The 16,638-nt window shown below is 40.6% G+C and overlaps 1 protein-coding gene across 1 annotated transcript; it reads right to left on the reverse strand.

Annotated features, from left to right (window-relative positions):
• Positions 1 to 2,777: 2,777 nt before the first annotated feature.
• Positions 2,778 to 5,482, reverse strand: LOC120728985 (D(1) dopamine receptor-like). Its single transcript, XM_040024292.1, has one exon. It carries the CDS (start codon positions 5,411 to 5,413, stop codon positions 4,043 to 4,045), a length of 1,371 nt encoding a protein of 456 aa, XP_039880226.1. The 5' UTR covers positions 5,414 to 5,482; the 3' UTR covers positions 2,778 to 4,042.
• Between the last annotated feature and the right edge of the window lie 11,156 nt (positions 5,483 to 16,638).

Raw genomic sequence — 16,638 nt, forward strand, 5'->3', positions numbered from 1 at the left:
AGTGGGGATAGGTTAATTGGAAACTCTAAATTGCCCATAGGTGTGAATGTGAGTGCGAATGATTGTCTGTCTCTACAGGGAGTGCAGAATTATTAGGCAAATGAGTATTTTGTCCACATCATCCTCTTCATGCATGTTGTCTTACTCCAAGCTGTATAGGCTCGAAAGCCTACTACCAATTAAGCATATTAGGTGATGTGCATCTCTGTAATGAGAAGGGGTGTGGTCTAATGACATCAACACCCTATATCAGGTGTGCATAATTATTAGGCAACGTCCTTTCCTTTGGCAAAATGGGTCAAAAGAAGGACTTGACAGGCTCAGAAAAGTCAAAAATAGTGAGATATCTTGCAGAGGGATGCAGCAGTCTCAAAATTGCAAAGCTTCTGAAGCGTGATCATCGAACAATCAAGCGTTTCATTCAAAATAGTCAACAGGGTCGCAAGAAGCGTGTGGAAAAACCAAGGAGCAAAATAACTGCCCATGAACTGAGAAAAGTCAAGCGTGCAGCTGCCAAGATGCCACTTGCCACCAGTTTGGCCATATTTCAGAGCTGCAACATCACTGGAGTGCCCAAAAGCACAAGGTGTGCAATACTCAGAGACATGGCCAAGGTAAGAAAGGCTGAAAGATGACCACCACTGAACAAGACACACAAGCTGAAACGTCAAGACTGGGCCAAGAAATATCTCAAGACTGATTTTTCTAAGGTTTTATGGACTGATGAAATGAGAGTGAGGCTTGATGGGCCAGATGGATGGGCCCGTGGCTGGATTGGTAAAGGGCAGAGAGCTCCAGTCCGACTCAGACGCCAGCAAGGTGGAGGTGGAGTACTGGTTTGGGCTGGTATCATCAAAGATGAGCTTGTGGGGCCTTTTCGGGTTGAGGATGGAGTCAAGCTCAACTCCCAGTCCTACTGCCAGTTTCTGGAAGACACCTTCTTCAAGCAGTGGTACAGGAAGAAGTCTGCATCCTTCAAGAAAAACATGATTTTCATGCAGGACAATGCTCCATCACACGCGTCCAAGTACTCCACAGCGTGGCTGGCAAGAAAGGGTATAAAAGAAGAAAAACTAATGACATGGCCACCTTGTTCACCTGATCTGAACCCCATTGAGAACCTGTGGTCCATCATCAAATGTGAGATTTACAAGGAGGGAAAACAGTACACCTCTCTGAACAGTGTCTGGGAGGCTGTGGTTGCTGCTGCACGCAATGTTGATGGTGAACAGATCAAAACACTGACACAATCCATGGATGGCAGGCTTTTGAGTGTCCTTGCAAAGAAAGGTGGCTATATTGGTCGCTGATTTGTTTTTGTTTTGTTTTTGAATGTCAGAAATGTATATTTGTGAATGTGGAGATGTTATATTGGTTTCACTGGTAAAAATAAATAATTGAAATGGGTATATATTTGTTTTTTGTTAAGTTGCCTAATAATTATGCACAGTAATAGTCACCTGCACACACAGATATCCCCCTAAAATAACTAAAACTAAAAACAAACTAAAAACTACTTCCAAAAACATTCAGCTTTGATATTAATGAGTTTTTTGGGTTCATTGAGAACATGGTTGTTGTTCAATAATAAAATTATTCCTCAAAAATACAACTTGCCTAATAATTCTGCACTCCCTGTATCTTGAAAAATATATTTGATGTATTAAGCTAAAATGTAACTTCACTCATAATATGTGTTCAAACTTTGGACCATAAAGGTTTTTATAACTCACCTGTTTGGATTTTAACGTTTAAAGTTTGGACTGTAACCACCTTGACTGAAAGCTGTGCTGACAGAGGAAGGTGTTGCAGTCACCGTCTACTAGACTAATTCTTGTCATTCAACCATGTTACTCATGTTAATGCCTCTTGGAACATTTATGATGGTTTTATTTGGAAAAACTAGATGCTATGCTATGAGGTACAGCCTATTCAGGAAGGGCTTCTTTGGTTTGAGAAACAGCTAATATATTGATGTCAGGAAAAAAAGTTAACATGGGTTTAATAGAGCTTTTCACAACTCTATTCAAAAGAAAAGGAAGTTCCATTTTTTTGGATTAACAGTAGGGCTAAAGAAGTCCCAGGTTTCACAAGTGCTGGAAACATTCCTCTGAGATTTTTGTCCATGTTGGCATGATAGCATCATACTGTTGCAGCAAATTTGTTAGTTGCACATGCATGATGTCAACCTCCTGTTCCAACACATCCCAAATGCGCTGTTGGATTGGGATCTGCGGAGGCTATTTCAGTACAGTGAACTCACCGTCATGTTCAAGAAACCAATTTAATATTAATTAAGCTTTGTGACATAAACGATTATCCTGATATACGATGCATCAACAAGGATGGATCCAGGCTTTGTAGCCTCAGTTTCCTGTTCTTACCTGAGAGGAGTGGTACCACACGTGGTCTTCTGCTTGGGCTTCAAAATATGACATATTGTGCCAGAGATTTTCTTCCACATACCTTAATTGGAACAATTAGTTATTTGATATTCTCCTGCCTTCCTATCAGTTCGAAGCAGTCTAGCCATTTTCCTCTGACTGCTGATATCAATATCAATTTTCACCCAGAGACCTGCTGCTCACTGGACATTCAGCCCATTTTCTGTAAATCCTAAACCATTTCATGTTTAAAGTCACTTAAATTGACTTTCTTGCCCATTCTTATGCTCAGTTTGAACTTCAGCAGGTAATCCTGACCAGTTGCTCCAGTGTGATTGGCTGATTGGATATTTGTATTAACAAGCAGTTCCAAAAGTATACCTAATCAAGTAGCCAGTGAGTATAGACTGGAAATGAGTAATACAGAAAGTCACCTTTACTTTTTTGTTTAGGCCTTAAAACACAAATAAAAGTGGGAAAACAGCAAATTCTGGTTTACAGGCTTATGTGTGTGTGGTTTTAGAAACAAACTGCAGTTGAAAAACATATTTCTTGTTGGTTCCATTAAGGCTTGGTGGCTCTTTCAGGTCACAACAGACGCGTTCATATTTAACACCAACAAGGTCCTGTGAAATTAAAATGAACAGATGAAAATATGCAGAAAGTTCATCCAGAGCAGACGAGACTGCGTGCCTCTGTTCTTGTGGTGGCCATTTCTGCATCAGCCTTACTGCAAAGAATCACATCTTGTGTTTTCAGGAGTTGTCACCATAAAAGCTTCTGTGTTCTTGCTGGTCAGGACATCTTTCACAGGAACAACCACTACAAATAATTCATGATTGTTTCTTTCAGGGGAAAGAGGGAGGGGTGGCTGGGTTAGGTGGGGGTGTGCGGGGGTAACAGAGTGCACCGTGCATCCACCAAGATGCACAGCTGACGGGTGCTAATGTGAGTTACTTACATAATCCCATTTCTAGAGAGTCACAAAAATCCTGACCTCTGGTAAATCTCTCTCCACACTGGGGGAAGAGAGAGAGGAAAGCCAGCTATTTGCCTTTTGAATGGCCACTCTGCAAAACCTCTGTCCTACTGAGTAATTTTTTCTGTTAATCCACCCATCCATGTAAAACATCTACTCCGATCTGAAAGCTGGAGGTGAGGGTGAGAAGGATGCACCTCCCTCTGCCTGATTCAAGCATGTATTCACCTACGGGTGTCCCCTTTACTTCCAAAGTACAACTATATATATATTTTCTTCATAAAAAGTTCATATTTTCTCCCTTTTTCTTCTCCACCTAACTCAACCTGCTATTTTTATAAACTTTTCAACAGCCCCCCTTCAAATTTTGCTTCAGAATATTTTAACCTAAAGATTTTGTTGGGCACTGATCAGCAAAGATAAAGCTTATGTCTACACACAGGTAGAAACAGCTGCACCACCCACAGTTATCCAAACACACTCCCTAATCCCAGGAGGGGAAAAAGACTTTAGAAGACATCCAGATGTAGTGTAGCAGTAAGGTGGATTATTTTGTGGGTCCTCGAGATCTCCCTGGTGGGAAAAATTCAGTGCTTCACTTTTCCTGTCCCTCTACATCCGGGGTTTAGTCTGTTCTCCTTGTGTTTGCCTTACCCCTCGACCCCTGAAATGATCCCGCTCAGATGGGAATGTGCGTCAGCTTGTCTCTGTCGCTCCTGTCCTCAGTGTCCGTCACTTGTTCTGACCTCGTCCCTCTGTGATAAAACACAGTCACCGTAGTGTTCCCGCTGTCCTCACTTCCCCTCGTGTTTGTCGCGCAGGAGACGTCCAGCCTCACCTTCGTCGGGCTTTCTCGCTTGGGGTTTCCCGCCTGGTTACTCGCCATTACCGTCTCCACCGCGGCACTCACCGCGGCCAAAAAGCCGCGTCCCCGGCAGCGCAACAGGCGCAGGAAAGCGTCTCTGAAGTCCGCGTTGAACGCATATATGACCGGGTTTAGAGACGAATTGCTCCAGCCGATCCACACAAAGACATCAAAAGTTTTTTCGCTAACGCAGTAAGGGCCGCGTTGGGCCGCCGGAGCAGCTGGTCCGGGACAGAAAGGCAGAGCGCAGTTGAGGATAAAGAAAGGCAGCCAGCAGCAGACGAACACGCCCATTATGATGCTCAGAGTTTTGAGCACTTTTGTCTCTTTTCTGATGGAGACTTTGAGCTCGCAGTGTGACTGATTAGAGGGCTGGCAGTCCGGATGTAGACTGATGTGAGACTGAGACGAGCGGGTGCTCATTTCTGTGCACAGGTGTGAAATCAGTTCAGGAACGTCCGAGCGGCAACTCTGCGCGTGCTCAGCAGCCCGCTCCAAGGAGGATATCATGCGTATCTGCATTTGGGCTATCCGGTAGATGCGTGTGTATGTCACAATCATGATCGCGACCGGGATGTAGAAGCTGATGAGGGAGGAGGAGATGGCATATGTGCGGCTGAGGCTTGAGTCACAGCTGTCAATACTACTACCGTAGTGCGCCGGATTCTCCCCGGTTGGGTCACCGATCTCCGCCCGGTGCCAGTTTAGCTGCACAGGAACGAAGGAGATGACCACAGACACTGTCCAGGTCACACCGATGATGACGGATGCCACCCTCCTATTCATACTCCTCTCATAGCGAAACGGGTTGGAGATGGCCCAGTATCGGTCCACACTAATGACGCACAGGTTTAGGATGGAGGCCGTTGAACACATGATGTCGCAGGCCAGCCAGGTTTTACAGAAGCCCCCGAACGGCCAGAAACCGGCCACTTCGGCCACCGCTTTCCACGGCATCACCAGCACGGCCACCAGGAGGTCCGACAGAGCCAACGACACGATGAAGACGTTGGTTACTTTTGCGCGCAGGTGCCGATAGCGATAAACGGCCGCGCACACCGTGAAGTTACCTAAAAGTGTCCAAATGATGAGCAGCGCCAGAACACAGCCCGTCAAGACGCGGTGCGCCGGTAACCCTTCCCGGCTCCTAGCTCCTACCAGCGCCAAGCCGGTTGTATTATTCATCGCCTCGTCCTGCGCTCGGCCACATGTCGAAGTGAAAGTGCGAGAATCCTCGCCACTAACAAAACAAGAGTCTTAATGGTAACCCACAGTGGCGACTGAGTGTCCTGCTCCACTCGGGCTGATCTCAGCTTCTGCTCTGAGCGCACAGCAGACTGACTGGGGACCTGATGCACCACCAGCTATGCTCACTGCTGACAGCACAGCTCCCAGACGCGCAGAGCTGAGAGAAGTTTGCCACCTGAGAAAAGCAGAAATCATGTCGAGCCATTTTTAATTTTCTCTGTGAACAGTTTCATTCTGCATTACTGTTTGAGATTAATCCCTTCCCGGTCTCTCACTCTCGCTCGCTCTCTCTCTTATTTTCCTAATCTCAGGACTCTTACCATCAGTGGAGACGTTGCTGTAACTAAATGAAAGCAGGGTGATTCAACACAAACACACAAAAGACTTTCCTTTACAGATGTTCCCATTAATTTAGGCCAGTTTTTCAGTTCATAGAGATTACAGCCAGAAATGCTGAAACTAAAATCCCCCCATAGCGTTTTATTATTACAATTTTTTTGTTTCATGCATTTGAATCAGGATATTAGTTTTGGTTTTCTTTGTTTTTTCTTTCCTCACAGACACATTCAGTGTCTCTAATCTTTATTTATAACAGTGTCTTGAATATTTATGTATGACAGGAATACATGGCTTTTTGGTTTATTATCTAAATATAGTTGTCAAGATATTCTATGTGGCAGGCAGAGTGTGGACCCAAATGCAGGACATAGAAACAGTCCTTAACTCCAAAAAGTTGTATTGCTTTGTATCTTAGTATTCTCACAAAAACCAAAAATACAAAAGCCAAGACAGTGCTGGAATCAAAAATGCAGAAAACTCAGAAGCTAAGGAAAAACTAAGGGAAAACACAAAATACGGGAGCACACTACTAGAGAGGAGCCTCAGAAAATAAATACACAAGAGGTGGGAGCACAGCTGGAACTAAGGTTAAACTAAACCCTTAACTAAACTTAACTAAAACCTAAAAATGACACAAAGGTTACCAAAACAAAACTAACTAACTAAAACAGGAGACAGCTAAGACAGAGCCGGAGACTTAACAAGGTACGGGAAACACACAGCAGGCAGAATAAACTGAAACGGAATATAAGAAAACTATAGCCAAGTATTAAAAATATAGCCTGAGGATGTAAACAAACATAATATCTGCAATCCATTAATTAAAAAAGAGTCCATAACACACAACGTTGCATCAAAAGACCCAGGACCATGACATCTCTTCATCTGGTTTCACTCAAAAATATTTGCATGTTTTCAAAACAGTGAAGTCAGTCACATCATTTGTAGTGTTTATTTTCCCTCAATCACCCAGTATCCAAACAATCACATCCTTAATCTCATTATATTGGTTTATCAGCTAATCATTCACATAATTTCTGTAAATCCATGCTTTGGTCAAGGACACAGGAGAATTGTTACAGTATCAAATTATTCAATTTCACAACAATAGTTTGATTTTCTGCTCAAAAAGATGCTTTGACTGACCAGGAGACAGCTGGCCTGTATCCAAAGGTAACAAAAACACCTACAAAATCCAGTTTGTCACATTTTCAGTCTTATAATAAGTTAACAGACTGCTGGCTGTTACTTACGATGATGGTGATATGGTGTTTTTTTAATATTAACTCTCAGAGATTCAGACTGTATTCCCTTATGTTTTGTTTTACCATGTATTTATGCACTGTGTTGTACTGTTTTATCTGCCATGCCTCTGGTAGGGAACCCAAACTTGAAGTATAAAAAAAAAACGCGGTCAATCCTTCAAGCTCGGGTCCTCTACCAGAGGCCTGGAAGCTTGAGGGTCCTGCGCAGTATCTTAGCTGTTATATATATATATACATGACATGCATACACATTTCTTCAGAGGACTTTGACATATACTTCTTTTCTGGAGACTTAATCTAACCCAAACTCAGACTACTACTTTACTCACTTTACTTTCAGGTGAACACTGAAACGAAGTTGGAGAACAAGTGCTCAGCTGAAATAAAGTAATTTACATTACTGGAATTCATATTTTGTCTCCAAAACAGAGTTAGGTCAAGACTGTATAAACAGAATAATGGTCTGTTCCCACAACATCAGTAATACAAGCAGGCACGTGCAGGGGGGGGGGGGGGGCTAGAGGGGCTTGAGCACCCGCCCCTTTCCTGATGGGTGCCCAAAGTGCCCTTTTGTTGAGGCAACTTTTTTTTAAAAATTATTATTATTATTTTTTAATGTGTGTGTGCGTGCGGAGTCCTGTCTGTGCCCCTCAACAATAATATTTAACTATTAATCACAGTTTTGCTAAATAAAAGGATCTCGCTTGCACCAGTCACATGATCACATTTAACCAATGATCGCCCTTGACGGCAGAACGCGCTGGTTACGAGCCGGGAACGAGCTCACAAAGAGCACGCGCATTTTTTCCGGTCCGGAGCTGTAGGAGAAACACAAGTTAACTCAGAGACACAGACTGATGCGACAAAACCAGTAAGTAGGTGTACAGCGTACACTGTAGTGTATAGCACACAGGAGTATTAGCTTATTACGTACACGTTGGTAAGTTGTCTTGTTGCAACTGACGAACTGAAACAAACGAGCGTGCTTGTGTGTGCAACAGCGCGACAAACATTACCTGTCCTTTTATTAACTGCACAAGTAGTGCTGGTCATAGCTGCTGGCTACCTGTGTAAGGCTGTCATGGGTCTGTAGCTCTGTCACCGTTTTAGGGATCATATTTAGTTTTAAAGTAAGTTTCCGGGCTTTTCCTGCCTTTCTGGAGGGATTATATTTCACTAAAAAACGATCTAATATGCATGTCCACATAATTATGCATTATTATAATATATTAAAACACACGCTGTATTTTAAAGAACATACATTAAGAAGCAGATTATATTAGATTTATATTTTAAATAAGACAAAAGTTGGATTTTACAGCAGTAAAATGATTGTATCTCTACAGTTTAAAAATGTAATAAGCTTTGCCCCTGCACAGAGTGGATAGTGAAACAAATGGAATCATCATAAATACATTATTTCATATTTATTACTTCCCCCTCCTCGTTGCTTTATTATTGTAGCTCTAGTAATAAATATGTAAGGATTCTGGATCAGCACCGTGATGCCCATAGTATATACAGTATTCTGAAGAAGGTCTAAAATGTCACTGTGTGTGCGTGCATGTGTGTGTTTTATTTAGATGGAGTTTTTAAAAAAAAATATTACTCATGATATAACATTGTCCAGACATGCCTGGTAAGGACATGAGGAGGAAACAGTAGGAGCTGTGTGAGGCTACTAAAGGCAGGGCTATAACATTTTTATGTCATCATTTTATTATAGATTAAGTGCAAGAGTTGTTAGGTGTGGATAATTAGATTATAGTTTATTGCAATAGCAAGTTGTGCCTTGTTCTCAGATGGACAGCAAGTGGAGAGATATATATGAAATGATGGGATGGAAGGAAGAAGAGAAGCAAAGAGTGATTCACAGGCAGAGCCTAAATTATTTCTCAAAGTTTTTTGTTGCCTTATGGTTCCAAGCGCTGTCACCAATCTTTGCATTTTGTTATTATCTCATGACACAGCTACCATCTCTCCTGTGGACTTTTTAATGTTTACAGTCTCAGATCAACACAGCCCTGCCCTCCAGCACTATCCACAGCAACCCCTCAACAGCAACATTGTACCCATCAGGTAAAGCATCGGCTACGTTTGCTTTGCCTTGTTGCCCATATTAGATTCTTGATGAATGTGTGTTGTTGTTATTCAGCCTGGTTCAATGTGCCCCTTTTTAACTTTGAGCACCCGCCCCTTTAAACCTCTCTGCACAGCCCTGAATACAAGTGCACTCAAACACAGACACACACAGACGCACAGGGCAGTGGATAAAAGCAGAGTTTTTGGCTGCGAACAGAAGCAGATGGCACAGTTGAAGTCACAACATCGGTAATGATGCTGAAATAGCACTCAAGCAATATTTGATCTTTATTAATGGCAATGGGATTTTATTCGAAAAAAGGTTTAAATGAAAGAGATAGAGATAGCAGCACAAAGCAGAGGGCGTGGAGGTGATCATCAGATTATGTCTGTCACCGTTGAGATTTTGTACTTTTTTTGTGCTTTTGGCAGGGTAAGACATACAAAGGAATTAGGTCTCTTTGTTGAAATGAAAGTGTTTACACATGGGCATTAACTCCCTGTTGCAGGTAATGGTCAAATCAAAGAAGACAGTTTAAAGGCCAGAGCATATTATAGTAATTAATAATAGTAATTATTGTGCCAGCAAACACATGAATGGTAAACATTTAACACAAAGTGTTAGTGCTGTTATTGTACACAGTGGTGAGTTCCAGCATTCACAAAGCTGCATTCAGTCTCATCTCTTGTCCCTGTGCTGTCTCTCTGCAGAGATCCTAACACTTACTGTCAAACTGCTTTTCCATCTTTGGGATTTCCTTGTCGCACTTTTCTCGTTCTCTTCACAGGTTGTCCTCCAGTTGTCTCTTGGGGCTTTCTTCACTAACCTTTTGTTGCTCAAACTTTATTTTGATGGGTTTTACTTCATCCTCGAAGGGCCTCAGTTCTCAGCTTTTCCATCCTCTGCTTTTCCATCTGCATGTACATTTCTTTGTGAATTTTCTTCCTCTGATCTGTGAGTCCATCATCCATTTGCTTTTTCCCCTCTTCTCCTCTGAACTCTGGACGAATTAATTTAAGTGTCTTCAAAGAAACTCTCGTCACATCTTCCCTTTTGTATTTCCTGAACTTCCCCTTCAGTATTTTTATTTTTTTACTGTAATCTTTTTAGATCCTCTCCTCCATTGATTTTATCCCTTTCTCTTTCTACTCCACCTGCTCCTCAAACATGTTGGTAACTTTGTGAGGTCTTATCAGTCAAGTCTTACTCAGAACTTCTGTCATTTTCCTCAGGCTCTCCCCTAAAATCCTCCCATTTCTCTTACCAGTTTCTCCTTCCTCTGATTTTTGCTGAACATCTCTAAATTTCTCTCATAGCGCTAATTTGTTACATTCTGCTGCTCCTAGTTCTCATTCAATAACCACTTCTCAATCTGTAGGTGATGAGCTACATCTTCATCCATTTTCTAGCAATTTCCTGTGATTTTGTGCTTCTTTTTTTTTTTTTTTTTTTTGATTTATATTTTTTTATTAAGGTTTCAAAAACAGGCATTCACAGTATGTACATCATGTAAGCATACTTCTTGCTTAGGTTATCTGCCTGAGATACCAAAATAGTATTTTAATTTACATCCAAGTCATAAAGAAAGAATATTTACAACTATAGAAGCAATTGAAACAATCACATAATCCAAAATAAGAAAACAAACAAAACCAACAAACAAAACAAAACAAAACAAAACAAAAAAAAAAACACGGATGTGTTGGTAGGGGGTGATCCTATAAATATATACTCTCATACATCACAGTTATTGGTTTGTAAAAATAAAATCTGGCCTATGAGGTGTGATATATTTGACCCAGTTTTCCCAGTATGATGTAAATTTCTCCAGCTTGTGGTTAACAGAAGCTGTTATCTTTTCCATGTTATAGATTTCCATTGTGATTTCCATCCATGTACTTATGTTTGGGCTCTCCGGGGATAACCATTTTCTGGTGATATTCTTTTTACAGGCCACCAGTAGAATATTTACTAAATGTTTATCATATTTAGGCCATTCCTGAGGTATATATCCAAAGAACATAATCTTACTCTCGAGGGGTATTTCACATTTAAAGATATCCTGTAAGGCATTATGTATTTCTCTCCAATAATCCCTCAAGATAGAGCAGTCCCAGAAAATGTGGTAGTGATTTGCACTTTGATTTCCACAGTTCCTCCAACAAGCAGGGGAATTATCATCATAATGAGACTTCTGAGAAGGTGTTATAAAGTATCTAATTAGGCACTTCCAGCCGAATTCCCTCCACTTTTGTGAGCTGGTACACATCCACTGATACCTCCATATTGCCGTCCATTCTTCCTCTAATATTTTTATCCCTCCTTCCTTCTCCCATTTTGTTCTAATATATGAAGTCGAATGTGGTTTCAAATCCATTAGACCCTTATACAGACATGATACAATTCTATCAATAGTTTCTGAGTTATAGCTTTTTATAAACAATTCCATCAAGCGTGTGTTTGTCATTGTTACATTTCTCATCTTCATGTCAGCATAGTGCCTTAACTGCAAATATCGATAGAAGTCTTGTTTTTCTAATGAAAATGTCTTTCTAAGCGTGTCGAAGCTGAACAATTTTCCATCTTTCATTATACTACACAGGGCTGTTATGCCCTTACCTGTCCAGTCCTTGAATCTAGAATCCAATTCATTAGGCTTGAACTCTGAGTCGTAAGCACACCATTTAAGAACTGTAATATTGGTTTCGAGTTTATATTCCTTTATAATAGTTTTCCATGTTTTAAGGGTTCTTTTCACCCACAGGTTATCAGTGTTTTTTATATAGGTTTGTAAATTTTTGTCAGCTAGAGTTGCCTGAATAGGTATAGACAGCATTTGTTCCTCAATGGTTTTCCATTGGGCAGTGTATGATTGGTTACACCAGCATATTATTGCTCTCATCTGCGCTGCAAAGTAGTAGTATCTGAGGTCAGGGAGGCCCCATCCTCCCTTTTGCTTAGCCAGCTGTAGAGTTTTGAGGCGAACCCTTGGTCTTTTACCTTGCCATATATATCTAGATAACATTTTGTCCCACTCATTAAATTGACTTTGGTTAATCTCTATTGGTAGGGTTTGAAATAGATACAAAAATCTTGGCAATACATTCATTTTAATAGAATCAATTCTTGAATTAAGGCTAAAGAAAGGAATTAAGTTCCATCTTCCTTTATTTTTTTGTATAAGGGTAGGTAGTTCTGTTCAAATAATTTTGTAAGATCTTTCGGTAAATTTATGCCTAAATATTTAAAAGACTCCGTTTGCCATACCAGGGGATAACTACATTTTATTTCTTCTGGTGGGCTGTAGTTATATGAGAGTAGCTGGGTTTTACCTATATTAATTTTATAGCCTGATAATTGGCCGTATTGTTCAAATGACTGCATCAGTTTGGGTAAAGAATATGTTGGGTGTCCAAGGTAGACCAAAATGTCATCCGCATAGCAAGCCAGTTTATATTGCGTCCCTTTGATAGAAATTCCCTTAATGTCTTCGTTTTGCCTAATGAATTGAGCTAGTGGTTCCAAGTATAGTGCGAAAAGTAACGGTGACCATGCACAGCCCTGTCTAGTGCCCCTTTTTAGGGTAAAACTGTTAGATAGGCATCCATTAATTTTAATCCTGGCTGTAGGATTGTCGTATAGAGCTTGTATAGTTTTAATAATCGTATCATGAAAGCCAAATTTATATAATACCCTGTAAAGGAACTTCCAGTTGACGGAATCAAAGGCTTTTTCAGCGTCTACACTCATCACAATTGCTTTGATTTTGTGTTTTTGTATATGGTCCATAATGTGTAGTGTCTTTTGTATATTGTCCTGTGTTTGGCGTTGATTTATGAAACCCGTTTGATCGTTACATATCAATGTTGGTAGGAACTCTTCTAGCCGTTTGGCCATGATAGATGTGAACAGTTTATAGTCCACGTTAAGAACAGAGATTGGCCTGAAAGATCCACATTCCATTTTATCTTTGCCTTCTTTTGGTATAACTGAGATAATTGGCTCCTTCCAACTGGGGGGCATTTGTGCCTTTTTCAAAACCCAATTCAATGTAGGCAGTAAAACAGGTATCGGTTCCTTTTTAAATTCTTTATACCACTCTGCCGTGTAACCATCTGGTCCTGGTGATTTACTTAATTTAAGCCTATTAATTGCAGCTTTTAATTCTTCTTCAGTTATGTTCATTATCATTGCTTGATTTTGTTCTTCATCTAAAGTGGGTAAGTCTAGAGGGTTCAGGAAGCTATCAATCTGAGCTTCAGTCCTGCCAGGGGCTTCAGAGTATAGGGTTTTATAGAAATCTTTCAAAGGCTTCCTGTATTTCATTTAATTTATTTTTTATTACTTTTGTACTTGGTTCCCTAATTTTATAAATTGTATTTTCCGCTGTCTTTTTTTTCAATTTCCACGCCAATATTTTAGTAGATTTAATGCCACTTTCATAGTGTCTCTGTTTCAAAAACATTAAATCTTTCTTGATTTCTTGTGTGGCTAGATTGTTAATTTCGTTCCTAATGTTTTTGATTTCCCTTAATATATCCTGTGCTGAGTCCCTTTTATGTCTTCTTTCTAGTTCCTTTAGTCTCTTATTCAACTCCTCTAGTTTTCTATTCTTATCTTTTTTCCTAAATGAAGTTATTGCTATAATTTTCCCTCTTAGTACCGCCTTCAAAGTATCCCATAGTATGGGAGGTGGTACTTCTCCGGTATCGTTGAACTCTAAGAAGAGACTAATTTCTGATTTAATTTGTGCCTTAAAAGGCGAATCATTCAACAGACTTGAGTTCAATTTCCATGTATTATTTTTTAACCGTAGGTTAAAATCAATGGATAAGTATATTGGTGCATGGTCACTTATATCTATCGTCCCAATTCCACAAGTATGTATTTTATCCTTATCTTTACCAAATGTTATGAAATAATCTATCCTTGTATAAAGAGAGTGTGGAGCAGAGTAGTAAGTATAGTCCCTTCTTTTAGGAAAAAGGTCTCGCCATATGTCAATTAATCCTACCTCCTCAAGAAGTGCATTCACTTTGATATATGGGGATTTCTTATCATACGTTTTCTTGCTAGACGAGTCTAATTTTGGCTGCAGGTGTATATTTAAATCCCCTCCACAGATCAAAAGGCCTTCTGTTTCTGTTACCATAATATTAATAATCCTTTGGAAGAAGCTAATATCACTCTCTGGCGGGGCATAAACATTTAAGAGGGTGATCAAATTCCCATCTATTTTCCCTTTTACTAGAATAAATCTGCCCTCTTTATCACCCATTTCAGATACTTTTTCAAAGTTTAATTTGCTTGAAATAAGGATTGCAACTCCTCTCCTATGTCCTGATTTGTATGAAGAAAAAAACAGATTAGTAAAACCCAATCTCTTTAATTTTACATGCTCCTTATCTGTCATGTGGGTCTCCTGTAAGTAGACTATATGGGCTTGTTCTGCTTTCACTTTAGTTAGGATTTTAGTACGTTTAATTGGATTTAACAGCCCATTAACATTGAAAGATATAAATTTTACTTTATCATTAGCCATATGTAATCAGCGTATGTCCATGGAAGCAAGTAAAATTAAACTTATCAGATCTACTCCCTAAACAGACAAAAATATCAAACATAAATAACAAGTACAAAAAAAAAGACTGTGGTTCCAAGGCTGGGGTCTCTAATAAGTGACCCTGGGTAGAGCTAGAAAAAGCGTCTAGCTGTGAGGGAAAGCCTCTCCCATATATGGGCTGAGGGCCCCCGCCATGGCACTTGAGGCGGAAGAAAACAAAGTCGTTGTTCATTACACGGAAAGTGTGTCTTTATGCATCCCTCGCTTATATCTATATAATCTCATCCAATTGGGGTAGAGATATACACACAAACATCTTGAAATATATATAACACCGCGTATTTTTACCTCATTTTAAAGCCCAACAGTACTTATAACTCCTCTGACGAGGGTATGATCTGTCTTCTGAAGGTTCGCAGTCTCGCCCTGATATCTTTCTCTCGCTCGTCGTCTGTCTCTCGCTGAGTTGATCCTCTCGTTGTTTCCCAGGCGGTACGGGACAGCTGCTCGACCAGACTCTCCTTCGATGTAGTCACATTAACTGGAAGCCCTCTGTCCTTCATGTCTGTGGTCGCCTCCTCCGCCGTCTGATACAGACATGTTCCATCCTCATAAAACACTCGTAGTTTTGCCGGGAACGGAGTATGGAAGCGGATATTTTTCTGCTTTAACACCCGCTTCGCCTCTACGTACTCCTTTCTCTTCTGCAGTACTACTGGAGGGTAATCATGGTCAAAGAATATTAATTTCCCATTCAGAAAAACTTTCTTCTTTTCCCAAGCTCTACGTAGGATCTCTTCTTTAACCCTATAGCGGAGAAATTTGACTATTATTGATCGCGTTTTATCTTGCCTGTCTCCGGCGGGTCTTGATGCCAACGCCCGGTGTGCTGTCTCGATGCCAAACTCCACAGTAGGGTTTATCTCCAGAGTGTCCCACAGTAGTTTTTCCACAAAGTCCATCATAGACGAGCCCTCGGCTCCTTCCGGAACATTATATATCCTTAAATTTTCTCGTCGGGATCTTCCTTCATAGTCAAGTAACTTATTTTCTTGTTGATGCATGATTTTTATCATCTTATTCAGCGTCTGTTCCAAATTTTGAACACGGTTTTCCACTTTTTCAATTCGTACCTCTGCCTCCGTTATTTTTTGATTAACGCTGATAATCTCTGATTTAATACCAGTTAGTTGTTCTTTTATGTCTTTTCGGAAGTCCCGAATCTCCTCCAAGATTTTTGTCAAACTTACATCGGCACTTGAGAGAGCTGAGTTAGCATTAGCTTCGCCTTCTTGTCCCTTCGTAAGAGAGCTGCTCCTCGAATTTTCTGCATCTGCAGTTTCTGCGGCGGTGGTTTCTTTGTTTGCACGCGTCTTCCCCATTCTTGCCCCTCTCATCTGTTCGAGTATTATTTGTAGGTCTAGTATTTGATGGTGTGAAGGGACGAAATAACTATTTTCGCGAGGGAGCTATTACTTTAGGCTGCCATTCAGGATGGTGACGTCACCGGAACCAGGATTCTAATGCTGTTATTGTACACAGTGGTGAGTTCCAGCATTCACAAAGCTGCATTCAGTCTCATCTCTTGTCCCTGTGCTGTCTCTCTGCAGAGATCCTAACACTTACTGTCAAACTGCTTTTCCATCTTTGGGATTTCCTTGTCGCACTTTTCTCGTTCTCTTCACAGGTTGTCCTCCAGTTGTCTCTTGGGGCTTTCTTCACTAACCTTTTGTTGCTCAAACTTTATTTTGATGGGTTTTACTTCATCCTCGAAGGGCCTCAGTTCTCAGCTTTTCCATCCTCTGCTTTTCCATCTGCATGTACATTTCTTTGTGAATTTTCTTCCTCTGATCTGTGAGTCCATCATCCATTTGCTTTTTCCCCTCTTCTCCTCTGAACTCTGGACGAATTA

Source organism: Simochromis diagramma, unplaced genomic scaffold (genome assembly GCF_900408965.1).
Source record: "Simochromis diagramma unplaced genomic scaffold, fSimDia1.1 OVJJ01000302.1, whole genome shotgun sequence".
Lineage (NCBI taxonomy): Eukaryota > Metazoa > Chordata > Actinopteri > Cichliformes > Cichlidae > Simochromis > Simochromis diagramma.

Excerpts from the sequence above, each read along its gene's own strand:
- LOC120728985 (XM_040024292.1), bottom strand. The coding sequence starts at position 5,413 with ATGAATAATACAACCGGCTTGGCGCTGGTAGGAGCTAGGAGCCGGGAA.